The 18,729-nt window shown below is 35.4% G+C and overlaps 1 protein-coding gene across 2 annotated transcripts in view; it reads left to right on the forward strand.

The window, feature by feature from the left end:
• The window catches only part of COG6 (component of oligomeric golgi complex 6), a 55,600-nt gene that overhangs the window by 558 nt on the left and 36,313 nt on the right, over positions 1-18,729 (forward strand). For both annotated transcript variants that reach the window (XM_066313213.1, XM_066313214.1), the window contains exons 2-8: positions 166-309; positions 637-708; positions 4,054-4,112; positions 14,661-14,772; positions 16,823-16,905; positions 17,144-17,214; positions 18,432-18,525. In XM_066313213.1, the coding sequence (XP_066169310.1) occupies positions 166-309; positions 637-708; positions 4,054-4,112; positions 14,661-14,772; positions 16,823-16,905; positions 17,144-17,214; positions 18,432-18,525 (635 nt within the window). The remainder of the gene's footprint in view (positions 1-165; positions 310-636; positions 709-4,053; positions 4,113-14,660; positions 14,773-16,822; positions 16,906-17,143; positions 17,215-18,431; positions 18,526-18,729) is intronic.

Raw genomic sequence — 18,729 nt, forward strand, 5'->3', positions numbered from 1 at the left:
AGTTGTTTGCCAACTGATCTGGAGTGTGTTAAGGCAGCTTTTCCTCTAAAATCATTCATTAGGTTTGTTTTATTTTTAATAAGGCCATGAAATTGGGATGCAGACTGTTTAACCTGCTTCTTTGTAACTGCATGCAAACTGAAGGTCCTTTTTTTTATTTTCTAGGAAATGCTGGAAGCACTCAAGGCTCTCTCGACCTTTTTTGTGGAAAACAGTTTGCGCACCCGAAGGAACCTGCGTGGAGACATCGAGCGACGAAGCTTGGCCATAAATGAGGAGTTTGTGCACATATTCAAGCAAGTTAAAGAGGTAATGTTTTTGCAGCATGAGTAGCTATTTTGCAAGAGCAGTGCTATGTGATTTGAAGTTTAAAAAAAGAATGAAGAGAGATTTTAACTTTCCAGGAGAGATGCACTTTTACAGGAAAATTGTTTCATTTGTTGAAAGCGTTGCATTGGATATTTCAAGCAGATCCAAGTTCTGCATGAGTGTTGATATTTAGTGGTGCATTACTCTGTACTAACAGGGAGTCTAGAGCAGCAATACTCCTTGTAACTAGAGCATCTAATGGTGGTGGGAAACTGGGTCTGGACACAGCATCTCTGATTAAAAACACTGTTATTTGAACTTATTTAGGAACTTGAGAGTATAAATGAAGATGTGCAAGCAATGAGCAGCTGCTGTGAAGACATGTCCAGTCGTTTGAAGGTAACATATAAATGGAAGTGCTTTGAATATTTTTCCTTTTGAGGTGTGGTGACTACATTCTTTTAAAAGGACAAAGAGTTATTTTCTGAGCGTCAACAGCAACGCCAAGATATTTCCCTGGTATGACTATTAGGTTACTTTAGGATATTAATATGCTTCTTTTCACATGTTTTGAAAATGTATCAAGGAAGTAATTTTTATTTCTTCCAAATTGCAGTTCAAAATGCAGCCATATATTTATTATGAGAATAGCAATGTGATAGACATGTGCACAAGTATTCATTACTTGTGAGTGGAGAGAAAATATTTTATTAGATTGGATGTGTGTGAGATTTAAGGGTTTATTTGTGTATTTCCATTTAGAAAGGCTTTTGCACTGACTTTGTTGAGTCGTGTTCATGTAAATACCTCAAGTATATTCAGAGGAAAGTATCTGATAATTCAAAGAGGGAGACAAATCTGGTGCATCATCAGTTTATTAATTTTGTTTCTTAACATTGTCTCAGAATGCTGATATGCAACAAAATCAATTCTGTTTCACCTTAATCCTGAATCCATAGTATTCCTGGGGGGGCTGGAAAGTATTCCTGGAGTAGGAAATTTGTGTGTTATGGTGCATTGCTAAATCTGGCTTGGTTTTAGGGGACAAGTTCAAAATTCAGTGCAGTGATGAGTATAAACAGCTTATGGATGCTGAAACGTAGATCATGTTCCAAATACAGCATGTAAGTTATAGTATGTGAATAAGAATCCTTCACAAAAAAATCCTGTGAAAACAGTTGTTTTCCTCTCCCTGTGTGTGTATATTAGGTGTCCTTCTACTTAGATAAATAGGTTTCACAGTCATTGTACAGATGCTTGCAGCTTGATGAACTTGTACCAAAAAAGTGAGAGTACAGTGTAGCCAAACTGCAGTACTTAATTTTCAGTTTCAGAAGGAACTGGTAATGTGCCTCAGAGGTCTCAGATCTCTTTGAACATTGTTAATGTGGATATATTCCCTAGTGCAGTTCAGGAACTGTTAGACTAAGCTCTTAGATGTGGAAATGAGTCAAGTGTCCATGCAGATTTTTGCTCTTTTCTGTCTTTAGATCATGAAGTGTAATTGTCCTCTGTGATTTTTTTTTTCTTTTCCCAGAGTAGAGCCACCCTGCAGAGATTTCTTTTCTTGTTAAAGTCAGTAGGTAGTTTTGTTCTGTACCTCATAGGAGGTTTCCTCTAGAGCCCTGTAGAACTCACAACTTGTCTTGATTCAGTCTGTGTTTTCTTTGTATGGATGTAAAGTTAATAAGCTCATGAACTAGCACTCAGTTGTAAAATACTCTGGTACTTTATCTGTAAGAGGACAGGAAGACTTGCAGGCATGTGCTCAAGCTGAAAAGAAAGCAAAAATGAGCTAAGTAGAGCAAACAGATACAAAGAGGAGAATTTGGGGCATATAATGCAGAAAAGTGTGCAAATAGAGCAGTGTATTGAGAAAGCAGAACAAATGCAGGACGTGAAAGGGAATGTATTTGGATAAGCCAAAAGGCTTTTTTAGCTTTGTTACTTTGTAAGTTTTTAATACCATCTGATCCAAATAACCATATATTGTCACATCTGATTTTAGGATAGTGACTTGATAAGTACAGTGGCTGAAAGGGAGAGAAGGAGCAAGTGCTGAAATGGAATTCAGTGGGGTTGAAGTATAATGAAATTGTTAACTAATATACTGAGGTGGGGAGGAAGAGAAAAATATTCCTGTTTTGATTATACAAGAAACATCAAATACCAACTTTCTGATTTTTTTTGCATGTCTGGCTCATTTCTGACAGTTACCTTGTGTGGTTAGATGTAAGCTCTTACATTTCAGACATAAAATATGGCAATATTTGGCATGTATTTGAATGCACATATGTAAATATTGGCTTCCTGGTGTATCTAGCTAGGTTCAGAAAGAATGCTTTTCCTTTTTTTTTTTTACTGTCCTGCTGTTAGCATTGTTCATGGTAATCGGTACTCCTGCCCAGAAAGCGCTGGAAAGGAAGCCAGGAAATTTCTTCTTTTTCGTTTATTAACTTTTGCAATTAAGTTGGATGACTTGTTACAGTCCTACTTTCACCTTTCAAAGCATTCCTGTACCTTAAGTGCTTTTCTGTTGTAACTAATGTAGTGGCAAATAGAAAGGCTGAAATGAATCAGTGTGTGTAGATACTGTTGTTAAACCTCTCAGGGGTCTCAAGGCTGCCATCTTTAATTTGGCAAGCTGTAATGTGGCTGTAATACAGTAGTGAAATTATTCACATAGAATATCTTTGTTGCCATTTACACCTCTTCATTTGCAGTATTATTCTATACTGAATGCATTTTGATTTTACGATTTTTTTTTGTTAAATCATCTCAGTTTTTCTGTGTAAGGGATCACTGGTGGCATCCAGTGTGAAGCCAAAAATTCCAGACATCTTTTAGCTTTTCACAGAGCAATGAGTTTCAGAACTTTTTAACTTCAGTTGCAGCAATCCTTTTAGTTATGTAGTTGCTGTCTGATGCAGAATTGTGTCTGCATGGATTCCCTTGCACTGCCATCACTCAATATTTAGGGTTGTGATGAACTTCCTAAGTGAATTGCTCTTAGAATGCTAGAATCATTTAGACGGAGAGAGACTTCTGAGATCAACCCAGCACTTCCAGCTCCACCACTATCCCGTGTCCCTCAGTGCTACACCTTTTAAATACCTCCAGGGATGGTGACTCAACCACTGCCCTGGGCAGCCTGTTCCAATGCCTGACCACCTTTTCAGTGAAGAAATTTTTCCTAATGATTGTCCTTGGTCCTTGCAGCTCTGTAAGCTGTTGGTTGTAGAGCTAGGCTTGCTTAGACTAGCAGAGCTGTGTTCATCATCTTTTCTAAAAAGTCTGGGTGGACATTGGTACTGGCCAGTTTAGCATCCCAAGGAATTTGTTTCATTTGTTATTTTGTGACAGCAAAGGATTTACAGTTGATGGGCAAACTAAATAATCATAACTATTTCTAATCATAACTAATCATAAATAATCATAACTGTTTCTAATATTTATAGTGTTTATCTACTGAATATAAATTAAAAATAAACTATGTGAGTATAAATTTATGTAAGCATGAAAATATGTATGGATAAGGATAAAAAATTATATATTTTTTTACTATCTGGACATAGGGAGAGTTAGTGAATGCTTGTTTCAAGAAGGTCTTTTGTTTCAAAGAGTATACTCTTTAAATTGCTTATATTCTGAAAGCTTCAAAAGTATTACCTATTTTAAAGATTGTTTAATATAGTTATTATGTTTGTCTTTTTCACATGCTTAACAATTCTAATTGTATTTTAGGCAGCAAAGGAGCAAACTCAGGACTTGATTGTAAAAACCACAAAACTCCAGGCAGAAAAGTATGTATACCACCTTATTGATTTGATAGAATTTTCTTTCAGATGTGACTGACATTTTTATTTATAACTTTAGGGTTTTTTAAATACTATATGTGGTTTTAGCTCAGTTGCACTCGTAGCTTATTGCTAAATGATCCAAAAAGGTAAGAATGTATGTTAGTGTTTTTTTCAATAAAATTTTGCTTCTTAGGGAAAACAATCAGTTACAGTGGTAGCACATGCTAAATATGGATGTGCTTTGCCTAAAGTCTGTTGATAATGTAACTTATATTGTGTCATAACAGATGTGGACCAACTCAATTTCCCATCAGTTTGACAGGCTTCTTGTTATTAATGCTCTGTATCCAGTGGAAATTTCTCTCTTTTTCAGGGACTGTATGAGGGAATGCAAAGTTGGATTCTAACCTACTCTGCTATATTTAAAGCTGACTGTAAATTACAGCAGTGCTGTTTAATGAGCCTAGCACAGACCACTTTTTCCATTGGTTCTCCAGCCTCCTGTGGGAGAAAAGATTTGTGTTTTTCTCTTTTCAGTATTTCTATTCCTGAGAAGGGGATAATAGCCAATGACAGATTCAAGCAATCTTTATTATTTTTATGTCTGGGATGTATGGTTTTATAGCTTCAGGTTTTCTCAGTGTAGAAGAATGAATCTCCTTGCTTTATGAGCTTTCTTTGGAAAATTATATACAGTTCAGTGGAGGTTAGAAATAATTATTTTGCGGTAGTAAGTTTCTAGTAGAAATTATGGTTTTGGATAGCTCTCAGTGAGCTTTCAAAATCAGTAGGTTTATGATATAAGCTTCAATAGGAAATGGATTATGTCTGAATATGAAGTTGGAGTCTAATCTGTACATATTTTTAAATGTTGAATGTAGAATAACTGCATAAAATGAAATGCTGGTTCATATAAAGTGAAGGATTTGGTAAAGACACCTTAAGTAAGTGAGCAGAAGTCTTAGAAAATACATAATCTTGAATATGAGTATGTGAAGTAGTAGGACAGAGAAGTGGTCATATATTTTGTAGTCTCAAGAATCTGAAAGCTGCTTTGATTCCTTGTTCTGAAGAATGGGAGATACCAAGACCAGTCCCAAATGGTGGATGTCTAATTGGCCTTAAATTCCATTAGATTATGCAGCCTGCACATCAGTACCTCCTCAATACAGACCTTACTTGCACTACAGTTTACTTAAAAGACTTTCTGCTAATTCCTTTAAAAGAGAGAACATCCCCCTTGTGTGAAGAGGAAAAATGTTTATTTTAGGAAGTAGTCTGTCCTTCTAAGGATCTGTGTAACCTCGGAGTGCACATACAGGAAAAGGTTTTGAAGTCTTTTTTAAGTATACCATGAAATACCCATGAGCAGAAGCCAAAGTGTACTTGTGACTTTTACAGTCTGTTATGGAAGATTCATAATACCATTTATTAGCCAAGTTGATTTTTTCCCTGTCTAAATGTATGAAAAATTGTGAGGACTTTATGGCTCCATTTGGGACGTTTTAGTAATTTGTTCTTTTAACTTGTTAAAGGACTGTCTGTTCTGTTGCATTCCTTTGGTTTACATCCGAAATGTGAAAGAGGCATCTGCTGCCAGATGTTGGGAGATTCTTGAGCACCTGAAATCTTGCCTCTAGTCTTAAATACAAGTCTTAAATTGCTGATGCCTTCAACCTAATGTGACAATTTTTAGCCAACAAATGAGTAAATGGTGAAACTGGAAGGACATGGCTTGTCTGTCCTCTGAGGGTTGTCTTAAAACGCTGTCTGGTTGAACTGCAGAGATGAAAACTGCACCTGTCCTATTATGTTCTTCTATTAGGCTTAGCATTTATGTGATTTACTTTATCTGACTGTGTTTTTGTAGCTGGAAAAAATGTTGGGATTTTATTAAATGATCTGGAACTGAAGAGAGACTGTAAACTTCCAGATTTCATGCATTTGTGGTAACTAGGAATTTAGATTATTTTCTTTTTTTGCAGTACTTGAAAAGGAATGGCTGTCTCAGTGGCTCTGTGTGGGTACTAAGTTTTTTATAATAAGTAGTTTTGGCATTGTATTATCACCTATATAGTTAGTTGTAGTTCAAGATGGTTTTCAGTTTCCAAAGCTTCTTACCTCAATTCTTGCTGGTTTTCCTGGTCTCTCAGATTTGTGGATTGAAGGTAGAGCTGCCCACCTGAAGTTTCCTGTAGGTAGTCCTGATAAGAACTTGGGGACTTCCTGTATTGGTGAAATGTGTGAATTTTAAGACATCTGGGTAAATATTTGGGATAGAAAATTAGATGTTTGTCTCAGATTTAAGTTGAAACTTCTGCATTCTTGGGTTTTTGCTTTGCAACATTTTTTTTCTTGTTACGTAGTTTGTGAGCTTTACACCTGCTTTGGCATAAATGCTAAATACAGGCTTTTGCATAGAGAACAATTTTTAAAAGTAATTAATACAATTGAATTTTTATATTTGTGAATATGTCAGAGTTGGTGCATTTCTTTGGTCAGTTAGGGTGCTTATTCTGAATTTATTTCTTCTGTGAAATAATAATAATACTGTATATTAGAAACAGTTTTCCTTCATGCTATTTAAATTATGGTATCTGCTTAGCATAGGAACTAGTATTTCTTTTCCTTTTTTTTTTTTAAACTGGGACTTACCATAGCTTAATAGAACCATGTAGTGTGAAATAAAGTATTCCAGACATCCAACCCATCTCTTCATAACAAAAAGTTAAATTATTGCTTCTCAGTAACATAGAGTCTTGATACAGAGTGTTCATTGTAATGTATTTCATAACCAACTTCTATAACAAAGAAAACCTGAGTCAGTTAATTTAGACAATTTCTGGTAATTGTTAAAAATCCGCTTCCATTTCAGTTGTCTTCAGTAGATTTGTGTACTTCTACTTGAGCACACAAATATGGCTTTCAGGGTTGCATTAGGTTTTTTATGTCTAGTAATGAGGAGATCACTTTATTTTCAAACAACAAACATCTGTTGTGCTTTAAAAGATGTGGGTTTGCTTAATTGCTATTTCTAGTAGGCTGACAGAAAAAGATTCTTGCTCCTTGAAGTGAGATTTTAATAACAGCTTCCTTCGACTTGTTGGTTGTCTGGTTGTCTTGTTATACTTGACTCCAGTTTTGTTGATTGGTTTTTGTTGGTTGGGATTTTTTTGTTTATTTGTTTTGGGAGAGTTTAGTTGGAGGTTTGGGGTGGTTTTTTTTGTTTGTTTGTTTGTTTTTGTTTTTTTTGGTGTGAGGCTTACTTGCAAAAAATTTACTTGCAATACTGAACTACTTCACCTTGCATAGGGAGCAAGCATCCCAGAGTTCAGTAATTCTCACACCAGAGAAATAACTTGTTTGGTTCCAAGTACTCTGTGCAGAATGCCAGAAGACTGGCTTCATAGTAATTCTACCAGCCAATTTAAAATAAGATGTTGTGCAAGATATTGTGGTGTTTTTGAGGTTAGCCACAAGTTGCAGTCATCAATGTTACAAATGAGAATAGAGACTAGAAGGTAATACTTGCAATATTAATTCTTATAAAGTTAAGTAAGAGCAGTTATGTAAGGGTATGTATATGCTCAGGAGCTTCACTGAAAATAAGTCTGCAGAAATACAAAAGTTGTTGAGAGCTAGAACTAGTGTTCTAGAAGTAAAACCCACAATACTCTGAAAACTGTTACAAAAAAATGGAAATGGCTCAGATATTTCTTGAGTCAGGCTACTGGTTCAGAGCTTTTGTGGAGATTATGCGCTTGAACACCTTTACAAACTATCTTATTTTGCTACCCTCTTTTAATTGTGTTCTTAAATAGAGCAAGATTTGTGTTTTGGTGTCAGAATAATTGTTAGTTATATAGATTCCAAAAAAAGGCATTTACATAGCCCTGGGATTCTTTTACTTTTTAAAATACAATTAAATATGATTCCCAGACAGGAATGTAAGCATGTACTTCAGTTTGTTTTAATTGAATTACATTACATTCAGGCTTGATCTTTATTTAAAAAACAACAAACACCATTCTTGGAATTTAGTCAATTATTTGACTGTCACTTCTGTGCTCAATACAGAGCTTAGAAGTCTTAGGAAAATGTTTCTAAGTGAACATCTGCTTCAATAGTGCTACACTATTGATCTCTCATCCTTGTCTCTTAGTGGTGCCTTTTTCCATTTCTAACAAATACCTTTTTTGCCGTAGTCAATTTGGAAATGATGCAGGAAGTTCAGCACTATTTTTAACAGGTTAGAGGGGTTTGCTTTTATCAGCCTGTGCTAAGAAAAGTGGTGATCTGGTGGTTTGCATTGATGAGATGTATTTCATATGTTGGCCTTTTGAGACTTATGTTTATTCCCATGAATGTGCTTCATGAGAAAAAGCAGTGATTGCCTAAACTTAATTATAGTTCCATGTGGGAGAGAGTGAAGACTTGAAATTCTGAGGCTCATTTTCTATCCTGATTTGTACCAAAGTAAAGCATAGGTGACAAGGTGTAGCAGAGGAATAAAACCAGCTACAATGGATCTGAAAAAAAGAAGAAAAACTAACTTGTCACATTCTACCCATGACCAGCAGAGAACATGCAAAGCCTTATTTTCTTCTCAGCTTTTCTTCCTGGCAACTGTTGAAACATTAAGTATGCTTGGTCAGTATGAAATGAGGCATGGTTTTACAGGTCAGGAAACTTTCACCAGAAGTGCAGAATCAATTACATGGTACCATTTCTGACTGATGTTTTCTGATCTGCCCTGAGGCTGTGGTCTTCACTGGAAATTGATTTTGGTTTTATTGTTTTCCTACTATCTGATTTAGTTCTCCTTTTGCTGCAGCTTAAACTCATTTGATTTGATCTTATTCCAGGTGGATGTAGAGAGCAGTGTGTCATTTTCATGCCTTTGACAACATTTTTGAATTTGATGGCAAATTTGAAGCTAGACTAAGCAGGCACCTTTCAAGTGGCTTTATATCATATTTTATAGAAGATAAACTGAAGTTACCAGTCTATTTGGTATGGAAATATCAAATAGCTCATTTCTACAGGATGCAAAAGAATGTGTTCATCGGAAATACACTCCTTTCACTAAACTTAATCTCTGTGCACAACTTAGAAACCATGGATCATGGATCTTAACCATTGCCAAACACTGATTTACTGTGTGTGTTTGTGTAACTATATCTGTATATACCACATGATTCCTGTGAAGCTCTACATATGAAAATTCGGTCAAAAATATTCTGTGGATGCATGCCTATCAGATTTAGAGGAAGCCTTATCAGTATAAAAGTAGAAAATTACTGAATTACTCCGATTTATTTGCAACATGTAAAGTTTTTTTTTCTAGTGTTTGGTAATCTGGTGAGATTTTAATAATTTCAGTGTAGATGTGTTGCCTAACTTTTGATTTAGCCTTTTCAATTTTTCCCCATTTATTTTTGTCACAAAATGTAGGAGATGGCAGGGCTGCAGCATTGCCGGCTGTCTGTCTTCAGGTAGATGTTACAGATGGGAGAAACCTAAGTTAAGTCCACTCTCCTGCTGCCACCTGTTATTTGCACAATGACTTTGGTAAACTCCAATGTTCAACACATAACTAGTGCATTATTTTTGCGTGTTGTGCGTGTTGCTATTCATGAAGACTTGCCCCAAAAGCTCATTCTTTCCAGTAAAAGCCTTTCCCTCTTTTCCAACCTAATTATTTGATATAAATTGACTGTTTTCTCATCTTGTCCTTTCTCTTAAGAACTGCCTTCATCTCCTGTGATAAATTAGTTTTTCCACTCCCATGGTCATCCTGCTAGCTGTGTTCTAATGGGAATCCATTGTTCTTTCACATAGATGATCAGGATTGTGATGTGTTTTTCAGATGAGGTCTCACTAAAGCCTTCTTTACTATTACTGCTATTTTCTTGTATCCTGGAAACAGTAGACAATTTACTGGGTTTTTTATGTCTTCCTGTTTTTTAATTAAGAAGAATAATTCTTAATTATATTTTATGATAGAATGGGTCGCTGAATACCTCCTCACAGTATTTCGGCTCTACTTCAATAAGAGATGTGTTTTACAGATAAAATGCAGAGCAAAATATTTTTTCTCAGCATTTACAAATGCATTTTTGCACCTGTACTTACTCTTAAGAATGGTTTTCTAATGCTTGTGTGTAAATGTTTTGTTGCATAATCTTGTAGGTTTGCCTTTCACATGACATAAAAATAATTTTGCAGCTTTATACAAGTCTTTTAAAGATGATTGTTATTTACTTATGAGTTAGAAATGCTCCATTGTCTTGAGGCTCTAAAAATGTGTTGAATCCTCAGTACCAGAAATGGAAAGTAATTTCAGAATGACTGCTCTCATTCATCCTAGGTAGAAGAAACTAGCAGCTTTTTTATGCTGGATGTGGTGTTAAGGTAAAGTTAAGCTTTGGCAAAGTCTGCTTCTTCATCTTATTTTTTGAGCTGTCTAGGTGATAATCCTAGCAAACAGTGCACATTTGTATTTGGTTCAAGGGAAAAGTGCATGAAGTACATAGTTTTCCCAGCCTTTTGAATTCTCTTGCAAAAGAATTCTGTCTCCCTGGTAACGATTAAAACTGGGGAAATTGCTCTTTGTTGGAATCCTGTCGTTTGCCCAAGTTCTAAATTCTACCAACACTTGGCACTTCCCCTTTTGCATCAATGCGGGGTTCCTATAAGCTGTTAGTTTTGTTCCTTTATACAGGATTAACTTTGTTAAAAGAAAAAAAATCGGGATAACAAAATGATATGGCCTTTCCTTAGCTGTACTGCAGGGCTTAGAATTTAGAAATTATTATATCTACAGAAAGGCCAGTGGGTCTTGAAATGTCCAATTGTCTGCACACAGGTACTGACTTCTGTGTGCTGTATGTAAGACTGCCTTACACTAGCTTTTGTTGTTAGTTGCATTGTGTTTTGTAAGGCACTTACTGTAGTGAAATGATTACAGCAACCTTGAGTGACATTTTAATCCACTGCCCTGCCTTAATAAGATAGATTAAATTTGAGTTAAATAAGTTAGCTTGTGTGTGAGGAAATAAATAAATAAATATTGAGAGAGAAAAAAATTGAATACAGAGGTGGGTATATTGGTCTCAGTCATGCTGTACACTGCTATGCATAAATCAAAGGTAGGTAATGTGCATATTTTGTTCCTGAGCCATCATCTAGGATGTAGGGTCTCTTTCTTGTGCAGATTGATATCTAAGGCAACTTTCACTGTCGTCTCAAGCAGAACTGGGTAACCTGGGTTCTGAAACTGAGTAGATCTTTGAAACCCTGCGTGCATTTTAAAGAGCCCAACAAAAGCAGCTTTATCAAAATTCAGACGCGTGCTTTTGTGTAGGAGAGATATTTGTCACCACTTCCCAATCACAATCTTAAGAAAAGTGAATGAAACATTGCTGCCACCTTGAGGTTGTTATCTTGTGAGTACATTGTGAAGCTTAGCTTGCCCAGTGTGCTTGAGTTTTATGTATTGACTCAGTTTTATGAAAGTTAGTTATTGGGAGTGCACGGAGTCTATCTGTATGCAGTTATGCCAGGCCTGAGACACAACCAGGGATGGGAATGGCTTTTAAAGCATGATGTTTGATTGAACCTTGTTCTCTATAGCAGCAAAAATGGAGGGAGGACTGTGAAGAGTGAGGACTTGCAGAAAGAGAGATACTGATTAGCAAGATGGTTCTTTTTTATAAAGGAAGAGTAAAACAGGGCACAGAGTTCCAGGATGGATTCACGAGCATGCTGGTTGTACAGTTCCTGACTGTGTTCCTTGTTTTACCACAACCCCAATTCCACCTGAAAACTGAGAAAACCATTATGCCCAGTATGCTGCACTTCTTAAAATCAGACTTCCTCCTAGCCCCAGTTTGGCAAAAGTTATACATTAAAAAAATCTGAAGAACAGAAGATAATAATAAATGGAGATCTTCTGTAGGAACAACTGAAAGTTTATGCACTCAGGAGATACACAAGCTTAAAGAACAGAAAAGTTTCTCAGCATCCCATCTCCTCCTCTCTTTGTGGAAGATTTGTTTCAATTGAACCCAAAGGAGGCCTTGCATTTGCCTTCTCTCATCTCTTTGCTACCTTCATTCTTTTACCTAAAGGGATGGATAATCCAGTCTGTTTTCAGCTTTGTGGATTTATATTAAATTGAGATTTCCATCCCAAGAGGAGAGACTTGGAGCAACTATTGAAGTTAATAAGTTGAAGCATTTTCTGTTGTTTCAACTAAATACAGTAATGATGATGTTGAAGCATTAGACTTGCACAGCACAGTGTGAAACTGGAATGCTTTGTTGAAAGCAGCATCACTGCTGTTAAATTTTCAGTGTCCTTGGCTGATTTTCAATTTGAGTAGCCATCTTGATGGCTCTAGGGTTTTCTTGAGTCATAATATTTATAATTTTGATTATTAGTAGTGATAGTTGTAACTAACAATTGAAATGACCTCTTCTTATACCACAGAGGAGTTCTGAAGTGTAGTTTTCCTGAGAGTTTCATAGCAGAGTGAAGTCAATGTCCTCTTGATTTTGACAGCTCCTGGTGCTGGCACATCCCAGTCCCTTAGCAGAGGCTGTGGTAAACTCAATTAGAAAATATATGTAATCTCCACCCTCAAGAAGTTATAACTTCTGGATTTTTTCCTGCCAGATTTGTTCTCTGATCTGGTTCACTACATGATGCTGTTAACAATGGTCCTGGCACACTGGGAAAGTCAGTACAGGGCAGAGATGAGCAGGGTTGGCTGAGGCAGTCTGAGTAGCATGGATTATACATCATTGCATTGATGTGTACACATTGTTCATGCAGAGCAGACCTGCCCCATCTTTCATCTGTGTGATGAGAATTTCATAATTACCCTCAGAACATCTCTCACAGGCCTAATACTGATTTAAAAATACTCTTTTGTTAATATCTTCTTGTCTGTTTCTTGTGGGTTTTGTAGACCATTTCTCTTTTTGCCTTTTACAGCATGACTTACTCTCTTTAGATTTTACCACATAAATCTTCCTGCTGAAAATTTACTGGATTTGTTCAAGATTGTGTTGTTCCATTCCCTTTCCACTGTGTTGGAAAATGCCAGGATTTTTCATGGATGCATATGCCTGGTTGGTTAAAATCATCCTCCATCACTCTTGTTCCTTCCCTGAGAAACATTTGGCTTCATGGACACCCAAAATCTGTAATTGCAGAGTTTACTTAGAGAAAATTAAATAGGCTGATTTTCAGCATTGCAAAACTCTCACTGTAAATATGTAAAATAATTATATTTGCCTAGTTCGCCAGTGAAACTTGAATTATCAATTCAAAATCGAGTATTACTAGGAGTTTTTGATTTTCTTTTTTAATTAGGACTCTTTTGTGTAAATTAGAAGTATTGGCTTGCTTTCCACTTTGATTTTCATAGATGTTACTGTTAAAGTATGGTTGGATTTTATATTACTCTCTCACTGTTCATTGTGCTAGAGCACTGACAATTGCAAAACATTTAATCTGATCTCTAAAAGAATTTGTGGAATTGCAGGGTGGGAAAGTCGTCCATGTGTACAGCAGGGAAGCCAGTTTTCCATACTTAGTAACTGAATGAAGTTCAGAGACTAGTTGGATAGTAGAGAGGGGGTAAATAAGTGAAAGCTTACTTTTCAAACTTTTATCTTGCAGGGAAATTTAATTATACAGTATATAGAAGTACACTTGTCTGTCTTACCACCCTGTAATAGCAATATCTTTTTCTTGTAGTTATTGTATCACATTGAAAGATGAAATGGTCTTAAAGGAATTGAGCTTAATTCTTGTGCAAATAACTAATTAGTGCCTTCTCAATGTCCTGAAAAATTAGTCTTTATTTCCTGGAATACTATGAGCTCAAACCATAGTTTGAGCAAATTTTCTGTTGCTACAGGGATCCCAGTCCATTCCATTTGCATCCTTCTGTGGTTGTAAGATGTGTGACAAAACATGTGCAGGAAAATGCTGCCCGTGAGATGGTGTTTGCGTATTGCATTCTGGCTGTTTATTTCAGGAGCAAGAGAATTAGCCATTGCATTTTGATTGCTTGTGACATTGGTAAATTGATATCCCAACTGTATGGTGTTACAAAGAAATGGATCTGGTCTGCAGAAAAGTAGATTAATCTAAGGTAATTTTGGATGCTATAGGCTTTTCCTTTCCTTAGTGAATTTGAAAGGAAATAGCTGCAGGCATTACAACTGTACAAGCACAAAGTACCTGGATTAGATAATTTACAATACAAATGCTAAAGGGATATTATTATAAAGAACTTAGTAACTCTCAAATGTGCTAACATCCCTCTATATTGTCTTTACTGAATAATCTATGTAAGCTTAATAGAAAATTGTATGTAAGAAAGCAACTCAAGTGTTTGATGGCAAGAATCTGCTATTATAATTTAATAATACAAATTTCTGATGCTGGTTGTATTTCCAAAAGTATGAATATGAAAAATGAGTCTTTGAGATAAGCATAAAAAGCTCATATCCTCTTCACTTTGTTTTATTACAGTCAGAGATTAGAAATGAAAGCCCAAGTTGCAGATGCATTCATAGCGAAATTCCAGCTGACACCGGATGAAATGAATCTCCTTCGAGGCACGAAAGATGAGCCAATTACTGAGGTAGCTCAATGAACATTAAAATCTTCGCCCTGAACTAAAGTGTAGCAATGCTCTAACTGAATTGTACATGAGATACTATTTTCAGCTTGCAATTTAATTTCTTATGGAGGAAAGTACCTTTTAACAGAATGGTGAATTTCTGATGAGTTTGAAATGTATGATGAAAGATTGAAGTAAAGGGACAGAAAATCAACATTAAATTCTAGTTTATGTAATGATGTAATGAGTTTGAGGCAAATGAACTCTTGTAATCAGTTTGAGGCAAAGGAGTTCTTATATGGTTCTACACTTCAAAAAAACCTTTATGAAGTCTGAATTTTTCAGTGAAGACATTTTAAAACTTCATGACACTCAAAGCAAATGAGAAGCTTGTAGCTCCCTAGTACTGCCACTGTGCATGTGTGTGTACATTTTGCATATTCATGTATGTAGGTATTCAGTGACTTGAAATAACATAAGCTGAGGCTTTCCCTCAGTTTTATTTGGTTGCTAAGGGTACAAGGTTCTGATTCACTTTAGCCACCTTCCAAAACAAGTTTTGGAGTATGTTATAGTTTGGATAAAAAGACACAGTAAAAGGAAACTTGTTCTACAGTAAAAGCAAACTGAATAGTGAAAGAATTGAGTGTACTGAATAGATTTTTTTATTATTGTAGTTGTTGCATGGAAAGCTTCATGTAGTGTCTCAGCAGGTAGTCCAGATTTATCTCATTTTCACAGGCATCCTGTTAGCAGTTAAAGCACTATTGAAAACATGGAACTGATAACCATAAACAGTGCTAATGAAAGCATAAATGGAATGTGCTAAATAATTGTGCACTTGAATAATTGCTGTATGCTTTTGTACTACTATTGCCATGAAAGAACATTCAAGTTTCTAGAAAGTGCCTATTGCAGGGAACAATGACAGCAACGCTGTGCCAGTTACTGCATGATTGTTTTGCAGCCAGCAAGGGCTGGTCTCTTTGATACTTCGGCTAAAAAATGTGGAGAAGTAACTGAGATAAAACAGTTCCGCTTTAGTTGGCAGGTTTCAGTAACATCATGTGTGTGCATTTCCCCTATGACAGAGTCAACCAGAGTGCTTAAAATGCCTTTAGTCAGACTTGTGGTTGAGAAATTTCCTTTTTTTCTGAAGGAAAAAAAGGTGTTTTGGGTTTTTATAAACATGGTCTTTAACAAAATTGATAGAAGGCAGTAGATTAAATTGCTGGCCTGTTTTACTTAGAATATGTCTATTTTTATGTGATTTGAGCCAGGATGAAACTCTACTTTCCTGAGCAAACTGTTCAAATCACAAAAGATGTAACAAACAATGGAATCTGAAATAGCTAGTCTTCTCCAAGGCATTTGAAATATGTCTGCATAAGAAGGTTGGTTTGAAAATGTTACTGGCTTTCCACTGCACTCGGAAGCTAGCAAAGTAACCTTTTCAGCCAGGTTCTGAAACCTCCTTGTCTTCTAGGTTTGGGTCTTTTTTTTTCACTGCTGTTGTTGAGTTACTCCACAAAGAAAGGCTGTTCTGGAAAACCTTAGTCTAGTATATTTCAAACGGGTTTTTAATTTTTTTTTTTTTTTTTTTTTTTTTTTTTAGAGAAATAGTTACCCCATTTTATGTATACAAAAAATATCAACCTGTAATCATTGTCTTTACAATGTTTCATTTTGCTCCTTAGGTGCTAACAGTAATAGAGAGAGTAATGTAATGCATAGTAGTGTCCTCAAAATCTCTCTAGTTACCTAATGGATTTGAAACACACATATTTCACAAGACAAGTTAAAAACACATCTTTAGTGCCTTTCTTTAATGCCTTTGTTGTTGTTGTTGTTTGGTTTGATACAATGGGAAACTAAAAAATCCTAAGGTTCTTAAGATGGAATGAAAGGTAAGTGGCAGAAATGGTATATGAATTTTAAAAGCAGCATTTGGAACACAGACCTGCAAGAAACTTAGAAAAGAAATTGAAAACAGGAGGATAGAGTGCTAAAGATTTGATCAGAAATTACTGCTTTGACACACTGCTTATATTTTGTTTTTAAATTGATTTAGGATTTTTTTAAGGCTTTGGGACGAGTAAAACAAATTCATGATGATGTCAAGATTCTCCTCCGAACAAATCAGCAAAGGGCAGGGTGAGTCCTACTCAGATGAGTGCAAGAGAACTATCTACAGTTAAAAGCAGAAGTTAAAATAAGGTCTCATTCTTTGCTTCATATGACAGAATATATACAGAAATACACAGAATAGTTCACAAAAAAAAAATTTAAATATTTGCAGTTTTAATAATGTGTGTTTAATATGACTTGCACATGCTTTTGCTAGTACTGCCTAAAATAGTATTTGCAAATAAACTTTTTATTTCTCTTGTAGCTTGGAAATTATGGAACAGATGGCTTTACTGCAAGAGACATCTTATGAACGACTTTACAGATGGACTCAAAGTAGGACTAAGAATGTTTTTATGTTTATGAATATTATGATGATGATTCCTTTAATTCCTTCATGTGGATTGAACTTAGCACAATCCCTTTCCAAGATATATTAACATTTTGGTTTCCTTCTTAGGGAAAGATATGTTTTGAACCAAACAGTTAATTGGCAATTCTCTCATTTTTTGGGCCAATTTCATTATTATAGAAGTGGATTATTTATTTGTGTTTTTAGTAGATGATTTTCCACAAAGAGCAACTGCTAGAGTTTGGTAATCCAAACAAATTTTCAGTTTGTATTTAATTTCATTTCCTTGCAAGTTAGAGGGGAGTTGTTGGTTTTAATGATTTGGTAGCAAGATCTAGTTTAGTGGAAGAAGTGGTGGATTAGTTTTAGAAAAGAAAAAAAAAAAAAAATAAAAGGACACCTACTTTTGTCCGTATGTTACTTTGAATGATAGTAGGCTCTTTTTTTTTTTTTTTTTTTTTTTTTTTTTTTTTTTTTTTTTTTTTGTTAATATGTGCTCTGGATGTAGCCATCCATGTTCAATGTAAGACCTTGATAGTGTCAAATATAGTTGCTTTTTTATTACTTCCCTCTTCTCTGAAGCAAGAGACTGTCTCACTGACGGTAAGATTCATGGGGGGAAAGAACGGTGCAATGTGATTTTTATATTCATTAGCTGTTCTTCAGTGGATGTTGAAACCTCAGATAATAGTTGTGGTTTCACCCTTATGAAAAGTCATAATTTTCCTGCCAGTGTTTGATTTAGTTTATATGATTTCCACATTCTTCCCTGGAATATACAAGATTATATAGTTATTTTGATGAAAGAAAAAAATTAACAGAACCAAATGACAAAACAAACAGCTTGCTTAACTACTTCCTCCATTTTTTCTTAATAGCTTACCTGAAATTTGGTAAACAGGTACAAAGGAGCCGAATAAAATTCTGAAGGTAGAATGAGTCAACATTTGTATGTGGGCATGAACAAATAGTTAGCTTCCTTTAATCATTTATATTGTTGAAATTTGTGATGGACATGCATTTTACAGTGCTGCTTGCAGGGGAATTTAATTGTATTAACACTAACTATCCCAGGTAGCATATTCTGAAGTCTTCAAAATTAAAAGCCTTTGAGTTTTTAACTAATTTTCTTGTTTGACAATTTGTATAAAGTGTATTACAGTGTAAAGAATGTGCTTTTATTTATGTTGGTATTTTATAGATGAATGTAGGACATTGACACAAGAATCATGTGACATTTCTCCAGTTCTCGCTCAAGCCATGGAAGCCTTACAAGATAGACCTGTCCTGTACAAGTAAGTAAATGCTTACTATTATCTCTAACAGAAGCTAATGTTTTGAGCTTATAAAACTTCAAGATGGGCATGAATTACAGTGCCAAGGCTGGTGGCACTTTGGTCCTGTGCCAAATTCAAAACAACCCAGAGAATTAAGTTATTAAAAAATCCTATTTCAACTGCTTTAAATTTCAGAAGTCTTTTTGATGTAATTATGATACA

The sequence above is a fragment of the Sylvia atricapilla genome, chromosome 2 (genome assembly GCF_009819655.1).
Source record: "Sylvia atricapilla isolate bSylAtr1 chromosome 2, bSylAtr1.pri, whole genome shotgun sequence".
Taxonomy (NCBI): Eukaryota; Metazoa; Chordata; class Aves; order Passeriformes; family Sylviidae; genus Sylvia; species Sylvia atricapilla.